General features: G+C 42.8%; 1 protein-coding gene across 1 annotated transcript in view; it reads left to right on the top strand.

The window, feature by feature from the left end:
* The window catches only part of LOC306869705 (netrin receptor UNC5D-like), a gene marked incomplete at its 5' end in the record, with an annotated part of 145,546 nt that overhangs the window by 113,878 nt on the left and 18,929 nt on the right, over positions 1-12,739 (top strand). The window contains 3 exons of the mRNA XM_079416582.1: positions 1,764-1,949; positions 5,891-6,247; positions 7,074-7,158. Of these exons, the coding sequence (XP_079272708.1) occupies positions 1,764-1,949; positions 5,891-6,247; positions 7,074-7,158 (628 nt within the window). The remainder of the gene's footprint in view (positions 1-1,763; positions 1,950-5,890; positions 6,248-7,073; positions 7,159-12,739) is intronic.

Below are 12,739 nucleotides of genomic sequence, written 5' to 3' on the forward strand. Positions count from 1 at the left end.
ACCCCTTTTTAATGACCCCGTTACAGCTAACCAAAGGACAAAATTCATTATTTTATTTTTTTTATTATTATTATTGATCTAGAGAGTCCAGAGAGTATTACTGCAGGGGTTTGATCGATATTGAGCAAAAAACTTAGGACTAGTTCGCAAAAGTAGGTTTTTAACATAATTGAGAATATTTCCTGAACGACTTGATTGACCGTATTAGTCTCAGAGGCAAAGTTGTTCAGAATAAGGAGATCTATCAAATTATATGGAGATATAGTGTTTGTGTGAATATATGAACATGTTCTACAATTTGAGGTAATTTTCTATACAAATATTGTGTTTTTGAAGGATTTTTTAACTGTTATAGCGCCACCTATGGTCCGATCTCCATGAAACTTTGCAAGATTGTTTAGAATCATATGACACATGTTTTCTCCAGGTTTCGTAAAGTTTTGAGTTTTCGTTTAGGTTTTATAGGCGTTTGGGTATATGTGGCCCCACCCCCTTATTAAATGAGCCCATTGTAGCTAAGCAAAGGACAAAATTCAATAATCTTTGATAATTATTGATCTAGAGAGTCCAGAGATTAATACTGCAGTGGTTTGATCGAGATTGAGCGGAAAACTAGGGACTAGTTTGCACAAGTAGGTTTTTCACATATTTGTGAATAATTAATGAATGATTTGATTGGCAGCAATGGTTCTTGAGGCAAAGTTGTGCATTATGAGGAGATCTATCAAATGATATGCATATTGTGTGGATGTGTGAAATACCATGTGAATACAGAGCCAAAAAATCTCGTTAGCACCAACTAATGGCCGATTTCTTTCAAAATTCTTACAGACCTTTAGGGCCATGGATTAAACATGCCCACCAAGTTTCGTTCCGATCAGCCACCGTTAACCTTGTCTAATAGGTGCTCAAACTTCATTGGCCGATGGCGGCTATGTATTTTTAGATACGCCAATGTCCTCATAGACACTTATGACACATGGGACAAAGACACTGCATGCCAATTTTCAGGTCAATTGGACTAACGCTTGCTTAGTTATAGCCATTTTTATGTTTTTTCCATCTTATAGCGCCACCAAGTGGCAGAGCTTCACAATTTTTTTTATTTGACCAAAGATTGAGCTCTTACACGTTAACCGAGTTTGGTGAAGGTATCTCATTTTGTTCACAAGTTATAGCCCTTTTCGTAAAATTGTCCCTTTCAAATGTTTTGGCGCCCCATTGTGACAGTGAGTCGAAATTGTTTTTGATAATTATTGATATTCACTCTCCGGAGAATTTTTCTGAACTGGTTTGGGTTGGATTGGGCGAAAAACCTAGGACTAGTTCGCAAAAGTAGGTTTTGGACATAGCTCAATTTTGGGGAAAAACTGTACCTCGCAGCGCGAATCTGATTTTTTTAGTCTTTCGACCGCCTTGACCCAAGGATTTCAAAAATGACATTTTTTTGAGTCTACGACAAGCGGTTTAGGGGCTAGGAGCGATTTCGCATTTTTGAATAGGCCGATTGGGGCGAGCCTTGGTATCTGACAAGAAGGCTGGACTACTACCATCTGACCAAGTTTCAGCTCTCTAGGCCTTACAGTTTGTTCTGCACAATCAGTTTTAGGGAATAATAATAATAATACAAATCCTAACAGTTAGAATAGGGTTTCAGCACTTCGTGCTTGAACCCCTAATAATATATGCATGTTTATGCATGTAAATAATGATTTTTCCTAAGTCTAAGTATGTGTTTATGTGTGTTTATGGCTGTATCCCAGGCATGGAGAACGCTATTGATGTTGCGCTGTACTCTGGTCTGGCTGCGGGGGTGATCGCTGTGGTCGTCCTCATAGTGGCCATCACCCTCTACAGGAAGAGTCAAAGTGAGTATGGAGTGGACGTCATTGACTCATCTGCTCTTGCTGGGGGCTTCCAGTCCTTCAACTTCAAAACCACCAGACAGGGTAAGAGTTAACTGTAGATGAAGCAGTTCGGTTGGATTAATTGATTTTTTGTGTTACTGATGTTTATGTGCCACTTGTCACAATAACAGGCTAAGCCACAATGAATATTCAGACAATTCCAAATAAATTAATTGCTTGTAAAGCATACAGACACACATGCCATAAGAGTTATTTATTGCACAGTAAGACACTAACATATTTCACTCACACATTTCAGCCTCCCCTGAGCAAACACACATTCGCACACAAAAAACTCAAAATCCTTTGAGGAGTAAATGTGTAAGGCATGCTACGTTGACTTCAATTCTGCTTTTTTGTCAGCTGTGCCGATAACTTTTGTTGATAAGACCACGACTATAGTCACATGACCCACATTTGGTTCTGCTACACGCATCCATATTAACCACCGCTGACACTTCTGGGTCAGAGAAAGTGATAGCCATCACCTCGCAGGGTAATCAATCCTGCCTGCTTGTGACAGCACTTTGAAAGGCTGCGACTAGCAGCTTGTGTTTACTGTGCTCAAGGCCTGGGATGGCGAACCCCCCTGCCACTTGCATGCAACAGGAAAGAGGGGATCAAGGCTCAGCTGAGCCGCATTTGTCAGTTCATCAATCCTATTTAAAAAGGCCAAATTTCTCCCAGCCTCCCGCTGCACCTCATTCCAACAGCCAATCCTGTTCCCATCAGAGCTCATAGGAAAGACCAAACCCCATGCAAGGGAAACAAGAACACTTGTTGGATGTACACTTAAGGATGTGGGATGTATAATAAGACAATAGAAGCTTCTCTAAACAGTTGTTTATTTTAAAGGTTCAAAAGTTCCAAATCTGAATGCATTTGATGTGGTTTTGATTTGCTTTTCTTCCTCTTAGGTTTTGAGTTATTCATTATATCATTCATTCTATCCCTTTTCCTTTTAACTCAATTCGCTGCATGATATCTATCGCAGTTTTTCTCAGTGTGTAATTATGATAAAGTTTCTGAAGTATTCCAGCTGACTCTCTAAATCACAGGTAACAGTATGACACTCCAGACCTTTGCCCGCCTGTCTGCTCTTGAAATCTGAGCCACCGAGTCATTTTAATCACATCTCTAATTCCAGATCTTTCCCCGCAAGGTGCCCACTACATGCCTGTTTCATTAACTCCTATCATCCTGCTGTCTCGTCCTTTCATTTTTCTCTCTCATTTTTTGAGATTGTCTGTCCCACAGTGATCATATCCTGCTTCTGAAGAGAGGAAAACCAATTTGTTGTGGATGAGAATTTAAGAAGTTGAAACATTTAATGTGCTTTAATTTCTTTATATGTCTGGTGAAACTAAGTCAGGTTCAGTTCTCTGCTATGGGTAGTGGTTAATTCACCACATGTCGTTCTAAACCTGAGTTAGTTTCTTCTGTGGAACACAGAATGTATTTTGAGAAATGTCTCATACTATTTTTTTTGTCCATACAATGGATGTTAAAATTGCTTTGGACCCCATTGACTTTCTTTGTATATGGACATAAACAGTTGAAATGTTCTTCACAATATTGTATGTGTTCTACAGAAGAAAGAAAGTAAATGAAGACAACTTTGGGCTGAATATACCTTAAAAGGATAATGATGAATTGATAATTCCAAATGTGCACATGCATCAATATTTTTCCATCATAATTTGTTCCATTCTGACACCTTAGAACTTTGTGGTTCAAATTTATAAGACACACCTGTCGTCACCCTATTGCAAAACCTTGACCTGTCCAAGCATGGCGACTAGAAATATCCCAAACGCCTGACACCGATCAGCCCAGCCTGGGGTAATTAACGATTTTCCTAAAAATAAAGACCCATTAGCCTCCTGCCTCCCACCGCTCACTGTGCAGCAGCTGGCCAGCAAGGACTAAGTGACTTGAGTGTTAGAGCTACTTTGGCACCGGGATGATTTGTGGGGGCTCGGTGATGGTGTGTGCCTGCTTCAGACAGGAAAAGGTGAGAAAGCAACAGCGAGGGCTGAAGACCCCCTTCCAAGAGCTGTTCTGAGTTGAAGCTGGGAGGTGACAGATTTAAAAACTTGAAAAACAAAAAGGTCATTTAGACGTAGTTCATATATGTATGTCCTCCTGAGTAGCTAAATGAATCATTATACAGGAATGCACAAATCTCTCATGATGTCACTAGAGAAAAGTACAAGTACATTTGCTGCTCGGGTCTGCTTGCATAATCTAAAATTCCAGCTAGCAATGGGTCCATCTTAAAGGGAATAATGCAGGTGTCCCCAAACCTTTTTTTCTTTTTGCCATTTAAACTGCTTAAACTATATACTCGCTGAATTAATGTTTCAATAATTTACAAAACATATACAAATGACACATATTTGCATATTAATTGTTCTCTGATTTTGGTTAATGGTCAAATGGCATGAAGGTAAAAAGATAAAATATTGATTCTTATTTCAGTAAATGTTTTATTTTGATTGTTTTTCATTTATATATATGCACAACTTGACCAATTATTTTGCCATACATGCCAACTGTAAAATTACATTTTATATGGAAAATCTCATATTTCTGCTGCTGAAACCAAATAGGACCTTTTTCATGGTCTTTATTATTATTAGTTTTAACTCTTTATTATAAAGAGTAGACATGCTACTATTGTAAATTACAATTGTACCATAAAATAAAAATATATATTTTAATAGCCTTTCTTCAACTCATTAACCCCCTGCAGTTCACTGACCTTGTTTAAGTTAAAATGTAACATATTACCAAAGTACTTAGCTCTATATCAGGGGTCGGCAAGTAAGTTTGGCATTGGGCCAAAAAACTAAAATTACCACTAGATGGTGGGCCAGAACATAGTCAAAGGATAATTTAATATATTAATTGATGAAACTGCAACCAGAATTGCCTGTGACTGACTGTTACAGTGTATTTTGTAACTGGTAGTGAGCTGTTACTCTGTGTAAAATCCTGCGACATTTGTGTGGCGGTGTCCGATCAGATTATGTGAGTGGAGCGCCAACAATTTCCCCTCTGCGCTCTGAGCATTTAATAATCACTCCGTGCTCACTGATATCAGAAACACCGCTCCGCCTCTAAAGTATTTCAGTATGTTTGAAATATCACAGTTCTATGGAAGCCCGTTTCCGCCACTGAATAAAAAAAAATAAAAAGTTATTGCGACTTTTTATCTAACAATTCTGACTTTTTATCTGACAATTCTGACTTTTTTTCACATAATTCTGACGTTTTTTCCCTCAGAATTGTGAGATATAAACTCACAACTGCGAGTTATAAAGTCAGAATTGCGAGTTATGGAGCACTCTTGGAGCGAGTGAAAACCACGACGCTCCAACTTTTAAAAAATCCGTTCCTCGCTCCATTCAAAATCACACCACTCCACTCACACTCCGCTCCGCTCACATACTCTGATTGTGAGTAACTGTTGCTGTCATGACAGATCTATTTCAGAACCAGCCGCTATCAAAATAATCTGGTTATGGGTGCGGGCCAGATATTATTGCTGGCGGGCCACCTGTTGCCGACCGCTGCTCTTTACTCTCGATAATCTAACACCTATTCAGAACCATATTTCAGGTAGTTAGATTTTGAAGGGCCAATTGTTTAACAGTAAAAATAAGCCTAAATAAATAATTTAGTAGGTGCCAAAGCACTTTCTTTTCTTACATACTTAAAATGGTCCTTTTAACTTTTGTATTTTTCAAGATAAGACATTTTTCCTTTTTCCAGCACTCTTAGAATGAATATTTTAGCCAAAATAACAAATTAAATATTTAATCCTTTTCTATTTGCATGCCTTGATTTTCAGGCCATGGTCTGTTGCACTGGAGCTGGCCTGTCAAAACCCCATCTAACTGTATTCTTCTCTTTTTACCTATATTAACAACTCCTATAAAACACCCAAAATATCATAGATTGTGTTTTCATTCCTCCAGGCAATCCACTTCTGCTGAATTCCTCCATGCAGCCTGATATAACTGTCGGCCAGACGTACAGCAGCCCAATCTGCTTTCAGGACTCCATAGACAAAGAGCTCTTTGACCCCCTGCCAGACAAGGTCAAAGTTCAGAGCTCCTTTATGGTTTCACTAGGTGTGGCGGACCGGGCCGAGTACCATGTGAAAGCCCATCAGGAGACCCTTCCTGCTAACCTTCACCCAAACTACGGCACAGTGGAAGGAAAGAAGACCACTATGATTGCTTCTAATGGAATTCACACACTCAGGAAGACTCAGTTTAAGACAAGTGCTGTGTTTGGGCACCTGGGTGGCCGTTTAGTCATTCCAAACGCAGGTGAGAGAAAGTATGTGTTTCATAGATTCAAGTTATTTCTATGCAATGTTGAGCATGAATGGATTTAATCTTAAGGTACGGTAAAGCTATAGTCATTTGTATTCTGTTAGCAATTGGATTAGATGGAGTTCACCTAATAAAAATTAAAATACTCTCATTTGTGGCTTTGGTATCTGTGAACAGTATGCTAAATATCTCTAATCATCTGTTTGAATCTAATAAGTGCACTAAAACCAAATGTTCTCTTTGGCTGATGCTTGCAAAGGTCAACAATTCACTGAACCCTCTTTCTGAGGTCCTTGTGTTGAAGGGTTCTTAGGGACAAAGAAAAACACTTTGTTTCACATCAGATTCTTGGAAACTACAGAGAACAAGAGGAGTGGAGTTTGAGGATTTTATTATTTTACATAAAAACACAATTATTGTTATTTTTACTTTTGAGTGTGCATGAAGAAGTGAGGAAAATAAAGGAAGACTTCAAAAAACACATCTATAGTTATTAAAATGCATGAGTTATTATCTGTTGACTGACTTTAATAAATTAGTAAAGACGAAGAAAAGGATTACAAAGTATTTGTCTTCTAAACACATTTAAAAATCTGCTGCTGATGGTATTGTGTACATATTCACCTTTCACGAGATTGTAGTCAAATATATGAGCACTTAATATGTAAATATAAGGACATGGAATAATTTTTAAGTCTTTTTATGTGCTAATGAATGCTCATATTGGTGATTATTTTATGAAGTATAAGAATCAATGTGTACTGTGTAGCAGCACATAAATAGTATCTCACTGTTGATGTTGATGGTGTTGGTTTTCTAGGAGTAAGCTTGCTGGTACCTCACGGGGCGATTGCTGATGACACCTCTTGGGAAATGTACATGCTCATAAATCAAGAAGAGTCTAGGTAAGACTGTAGACGACATAACTGTATCACTTTCATATTGTTGTATAAGCATTGGCTTTTCTTCTCAAAGGTTCAGAAAAATTATAAAAATGTATTTATTTATCTATTTATTTTTTTACCACAATTCAAATTTCTGTTTTTATAAAAACCTATACTAGATCCGACGTTATACAGTAAACAGCCGGCCACCACAACAAAATGATGGACATATTTCATAAAGTGTTTCATTTACATAATCTGGATATCATGCCAAAAGAGAGATCCAGGTTTAAAAAAATTTAACTTTGAAATAGTTTCAGGCTATGTTCATAAAGTGTCTGTATTCTTTGCTTTTGATGTTGAAAAACGTCTTAGGATACGTATGTAACCCCAGTTCCTAGAGGGAGCGAGACGCTGCGTCCGAGAACACTAGGGGAACGCCTTCAGCGTGACCATGCTCTGATACAAATGTAATTTGTCCAAAGGATGGGCACGATGTCACGGGCGGGTGACGTAATGGCCAGGAAGCATAAAAGCATGTGCGGTGGAACCGGTATCAGCTTCAGGAATGAAGCAACCACTCGCAGGGATGCCGGGAGTATGGCTTCGAGACGCAGCGTCTCGTTCCCTCGAGGAACTGGGGTTACATACGTAAGCTAAGACGTTCCTCCTCAGGGACTCGAGCTGCGTCCGAGAACGCTAGGGGAATGAGATACCTACACCTCCAGACTGACAAATCCCTGCTCAGTGTGGATGGAGTACAGCTAGGGCGAGAGAAAAAAGGCCAGAAGTGGCTAAAGTGGGCGGGGCCTGCGTTCAGAAGGCCAACTTCTGAGAAATGAGTCTTGATCCCCAGGAAAGAGGAGAGCAGAGGACTCGAAGCTATAGCATCCTGTATCCACCACATAGCAAAAACTCTCTGGCCGGAGGCCTCAGCCTCTGGAGGAAACATGTAACTAGGGGGTGTCTACCCTCTGATTGGCCACCAAGAGGGGCGCAGTAGGCCGGTAAAGCCGCCACGTAGACCTTCAGGGTGGAGTGAGTTAACCACACGGAGGAACAGGCCTGCACAAACTCCAGAACTGTACCAATCGGGCAGTTGACTGGGTCGAGCTAGCAACCTCCGCATCATGAAGTGACGCTTCCACCTCAGGGCTTACAGTTTCCTCGTGCTCCGGCGAGCGGAGGCCTCTAGAACTCTCTGAGCGAGAGGAGGCCTGATAACACTCGCCAAAATAGGTGAGCTCTTGGAGCGGAGACCTCTGCATAACGACTCTCTAGATCGAGAGGAGGCCTGCCACACTCCATACGCTGGAGATCTTGCAAGGATATTCACCTAGAGCCTACCACTCACATAACTGCCCCCGCGGAGCTCTGGCAAGCGGAGGCCTCTAAAACTCTCAGAGCGAGAGGAGGCCTGACGACTCTCGCCGAACGGCCGAGCTCTCGGAGTGGAGGCCTCAGCATGACGACTCTCGAATTGAGAGGAGGCCTCTACACTCCACACACTGGACGTCTTGTAAGGAGACTCACTTAGAGCCTACTACTCACAGATCCTGTCTGGGCAGAGCTCAGGCGAGCGGAGTCCTCTAGAACTCTCTGGATTGAGAGGAGGCCTGCAACACTCCAGACACTGGGCATTTTGTGAGGAGGTACACCTACGACTCACATAGCTGCCCCAGCCTCTAAAACTCTCTGTAGGCGAGAGGAGGCCTGATGACCAGTCGAGCTCTTGGAGTTGAGGCCTCAGCATGACGACTCTCGAATTGAGAGGAGGCCTACTACACTTCACACACTAGACGTCTTGTAAGGAGACTTACTTAGAGCCTACTACTCACAGATACATTCTTGATGTTATAAACAAGATGGTGCCGCGCATGGCAGCCATTGTGCTTGGCTCTCCAGTTGTTTTTGTGTTTTTGTTAGTTTTTCCTGTTTTTTGTTTGTCTAACACGATCAGTTTCACCAAGGAAGAACTGCTGAACATTTGGCAGAACACGCCACAAAATCTCCAACCGATTTTCGATTTATTCGGATGTTTTGCTGAACATAGTAGTCGGCGGAGCTGCGGCGCTCTTTAGATGCTTCAGGATGCACAGACGAGGGAAGCGAGCCGGCGCACTTGTGAAGCTCAGACAGCGTGGATTTCGATTGCCTTTGCCATCTGGCTAATCTCCGCTCTCTACCCAACAAAACGGACAAACTCCTTCTGCTTTCCCGGTTTAATACGGACTTTTCAAACTCTGCTGCTGTGTGTTTCACGGCAACCTGGCTGAATGACACCATTCCAGACAGCGCCTTACATCTGCCTAACTTCATGCTGATCAGAGCAGATCGCGACACGGAATCAACGGGGAAATCGTGCGGCGGCGGGACATGCTTCTACATCAATGAGAGGTGGTGTACAGATGTAAATGTGTTAAAGAAGATGTGCTGTTCAGATCTAGAAACGCTTTTCATCAACTGTAAACCTTTCTACTCGCCGCGGGAGTTCTGCTAGTTCATTCTCGTGAGTGTCTACATTCCACCGCAAGCACACGTGAGCTCAGCTTTACAGAAACTAACTGATCACAGACACAGAACAACAACACCCGGACTCTGTTTTAATCATTCTCGGGGACTTTAATAAAGCAAATCTCTCCCGCGAACTGCCAAAATACAGACAGCACATCACATGTCCCACCAGAGACAGCAATATATTGGATCACTGTTACACAGCGATAATGGACGCATATCACTCTGTTCCACGAGCAGCTTTAGGACTCTCTAATCACAGTTTGGTCCATCTTATTCCAACCTACAGGCAGAAACTTAAATCTGTTAAACCTGTATTAAGGACTGTAAATAGATGAACTAATGAGACAGAGCGGGTTTTACAAGCCTGTCTCGACCTTACTGATTGGAGTGTTTTTGAAGCTGCTGATGATCTGGACGAGCTCACAGAGACTGTAACATCATATATCAGTTTCTGTGAGGATATGTGCATTCCTACCAGGACTCATCTAACTTATAACAACGACAAACCGTGGTTCACTGCAAAACTCAGACAGCTCCGTCAGGCCAAAGAAGATGCTTACAGGAACGGGGACAGAGTCTTGTATAAACAGGCTAAATACACACCGGAAAAGCAGATCAGAGTGGCAAAGAGGAATTATTCAGATAAGTTAAGGATCCAGTTCTCTTCCAGTGACACGGCTTCAGTGTGGAAAGGTCTGAAAGACATCACCAATTACAAGACACCATCCCCCAGCACTGTGGAGAATCAACAACTGGCAGACGATCTTAATGAGTTCTATTGTAGGTTTGAAAAACCACCATTCATACCTCCTGCAACCCCCTTCTCCCCCACACCTGAACTGCAGATAAGAGAAGATGATGTGCGCCAGGTCTTCAAAAAGAACAAGAGAAGGAAGGCACCAGGCCCAGACGGTGTGACACCAGCCTGCCTGATATCCTGTGCTGACCAGCTGGCCCCCATCTTCACACAGATCTTCAACAGATCACTGGAGCTTTGTGAAGTCCCCTCATGCTTCAAACGCTCCACCATCATCCCCATCCCAAAGAAACCCAAGATTACAGGACTTAACGACTACAGACCTGTGGCTCTAACATCTGTGGTCATGAAGTCATTTGAAAAACTGGTTTTGGCTTATCTGAAGGACATCACTGGACCCTTACTGGACCCCCTGCAGTTTGCCTACAGAGCAAACAGGTCTGTGGATGATGCAGTCAGCATGGGACTGCATTACACACTGCAACACCTGGACAGACCAGGGACTTATGTGAGGATCCTGTTTGTGGACTTCAGCTCGGCCTTTAACACTATCATTCCAGACCTCCTCCTGACCAAACTAACTCAGCTTTCCGTGCCCACCTCCGTCTGTAAGTGGATCAACAGCTTCCTGACAGACAGGCAGCAGCTAGTGAGGCTGGGAAAATACACATCCAGCACCCGCACCATCAGCACTGGAGCTCCTCAGGGCTGCGTTCTCTCCCCACTGCTCTTCTCCCTCTACACCAACGACTGCACATCTAAAGACCCCTCTGTCAAGCTGCTGAAGTTTGCAGACGACACCACACTGATTGGCCTAATTCAGGACGGTGACGAGTCTGCTTACAGACAGGAGGTTAAGGAGCTGGCTGTCTGGTGCAGTCTTAACAACCTGTAGCTCAACACGCTCAAAACTGTGGAGATGATTGTGGACTTCAGGAGAAACCCCCCTGCTCTCCCCCCACTCACCATCATGAACAGCACTGTGACTGCAGTGGAGTCATTCAGGTTCCTGGACACCACAATTTCTCAGGACCTGAGGTGGGACATTCACACTGACTCTATTGTGAAAAAGGCCCAGCAGAGGTTGTACTTCCTTCGCCAGCTGAGGAAGTTCAACCTGCCACAGGACTTGCTGAAACAGTTCTACTCTGCCATCATTGAATCCACCCTCTGCACTTCAATAACTGTCTGGTTCAGCTCAGCTACCAAATCTGACCTCAGAAGACTACAGAGGGTAGTCCGGACTGCTGAGCGAATCATTGGTACAACCCTTCCCACTTTCCAAGAACTGTACTTATCCAGAGTGAGAAAAAGGGCTGGTAAAATCACTCTGGACCCCTCACACCCAGCACACTCCCTCTTTGAACTGTTGCTGTCTGGTCGACGCTACAGAGCTCTGTGCACCAGAACGACCAGACACAGAAACAGTTTCTTCCCTCAGGCAATCCATCTCATGAACACTTGAACTCTTAACAATAAACATGAAACACACAACACTATCATACTTTTTATTTTTATTTTACACACATACTTATTACATTTCAAATTTGCACCTAACATACCTGTACATAACGAATTGTCTATTTTGTATATTGTGTTTGTGCTATTTGGCACATTGTCCATTTTTGTATACTGTATTTGTACATTATTTTATTTTTAATTTAAACTTTTTATTTTCTGTGTCCTGTCCTGTTGCTGTCATTCTGTCGCACTGTGGAGCTACTGTCACTAAAACAAATTCCTTGTATGTGCAAACATACCTGGCAATAAAGCTCATTCTGATTCTGATTCTGATACTGTCCAGGCGGAGCTCTGGCGAGCGGAGGCCTCTAAAACTCTCTGAGCGAGAGGAGGCCTGACAACACTTGCCGAAACAGCTGAGCTCTTGGAGCGGAGGCCTCAGCATGAAGACTCTCGGATTGAGAGGAGGCCTACTACACTCTGTACACTGGGCATCCTCCTAGCGGAGCTCTGTTGAGTGGAGGCCTCTAAACTCTCTGAGTGAGAGGAGGCCTGACGACACTCACCGAAAGGACGAGTTCTTGGAGCGGAGGCCTCAGCATGACAACTCTCTGGATCGAGAGGAGGCCTGCTACGCTCCGTACACTAGGTATCCTGTTAAGAGGTAAGCTACCCCTCACAAAACTGCATCAGCGGAGCTCTGGCGAGTGGAGGCATCAAAAACTCTCTGCGTGAGAGGAGGCCTGCGACACTCACCGAAACGGTCAGGTTCTAGGAGCAGAGGCCTCAGCATGACGACTCTCTAGAACCTGCTACTCTCCACACGCTGGGTTTTTGTAAGGAGGCTTACCTGGGGCCTACCACTCA

Source organism: Barbus barbus (genome assembly GCF_936440315.1).
Source record: "Barbus barbus genome assembly, chromosome: 5".
Lineage (NCBI taxonomy): Eukaryota > Metazoa > Chordata > Actinopteri > Cypriniformes > Cyprinidae > Barbus > Barbus barbus.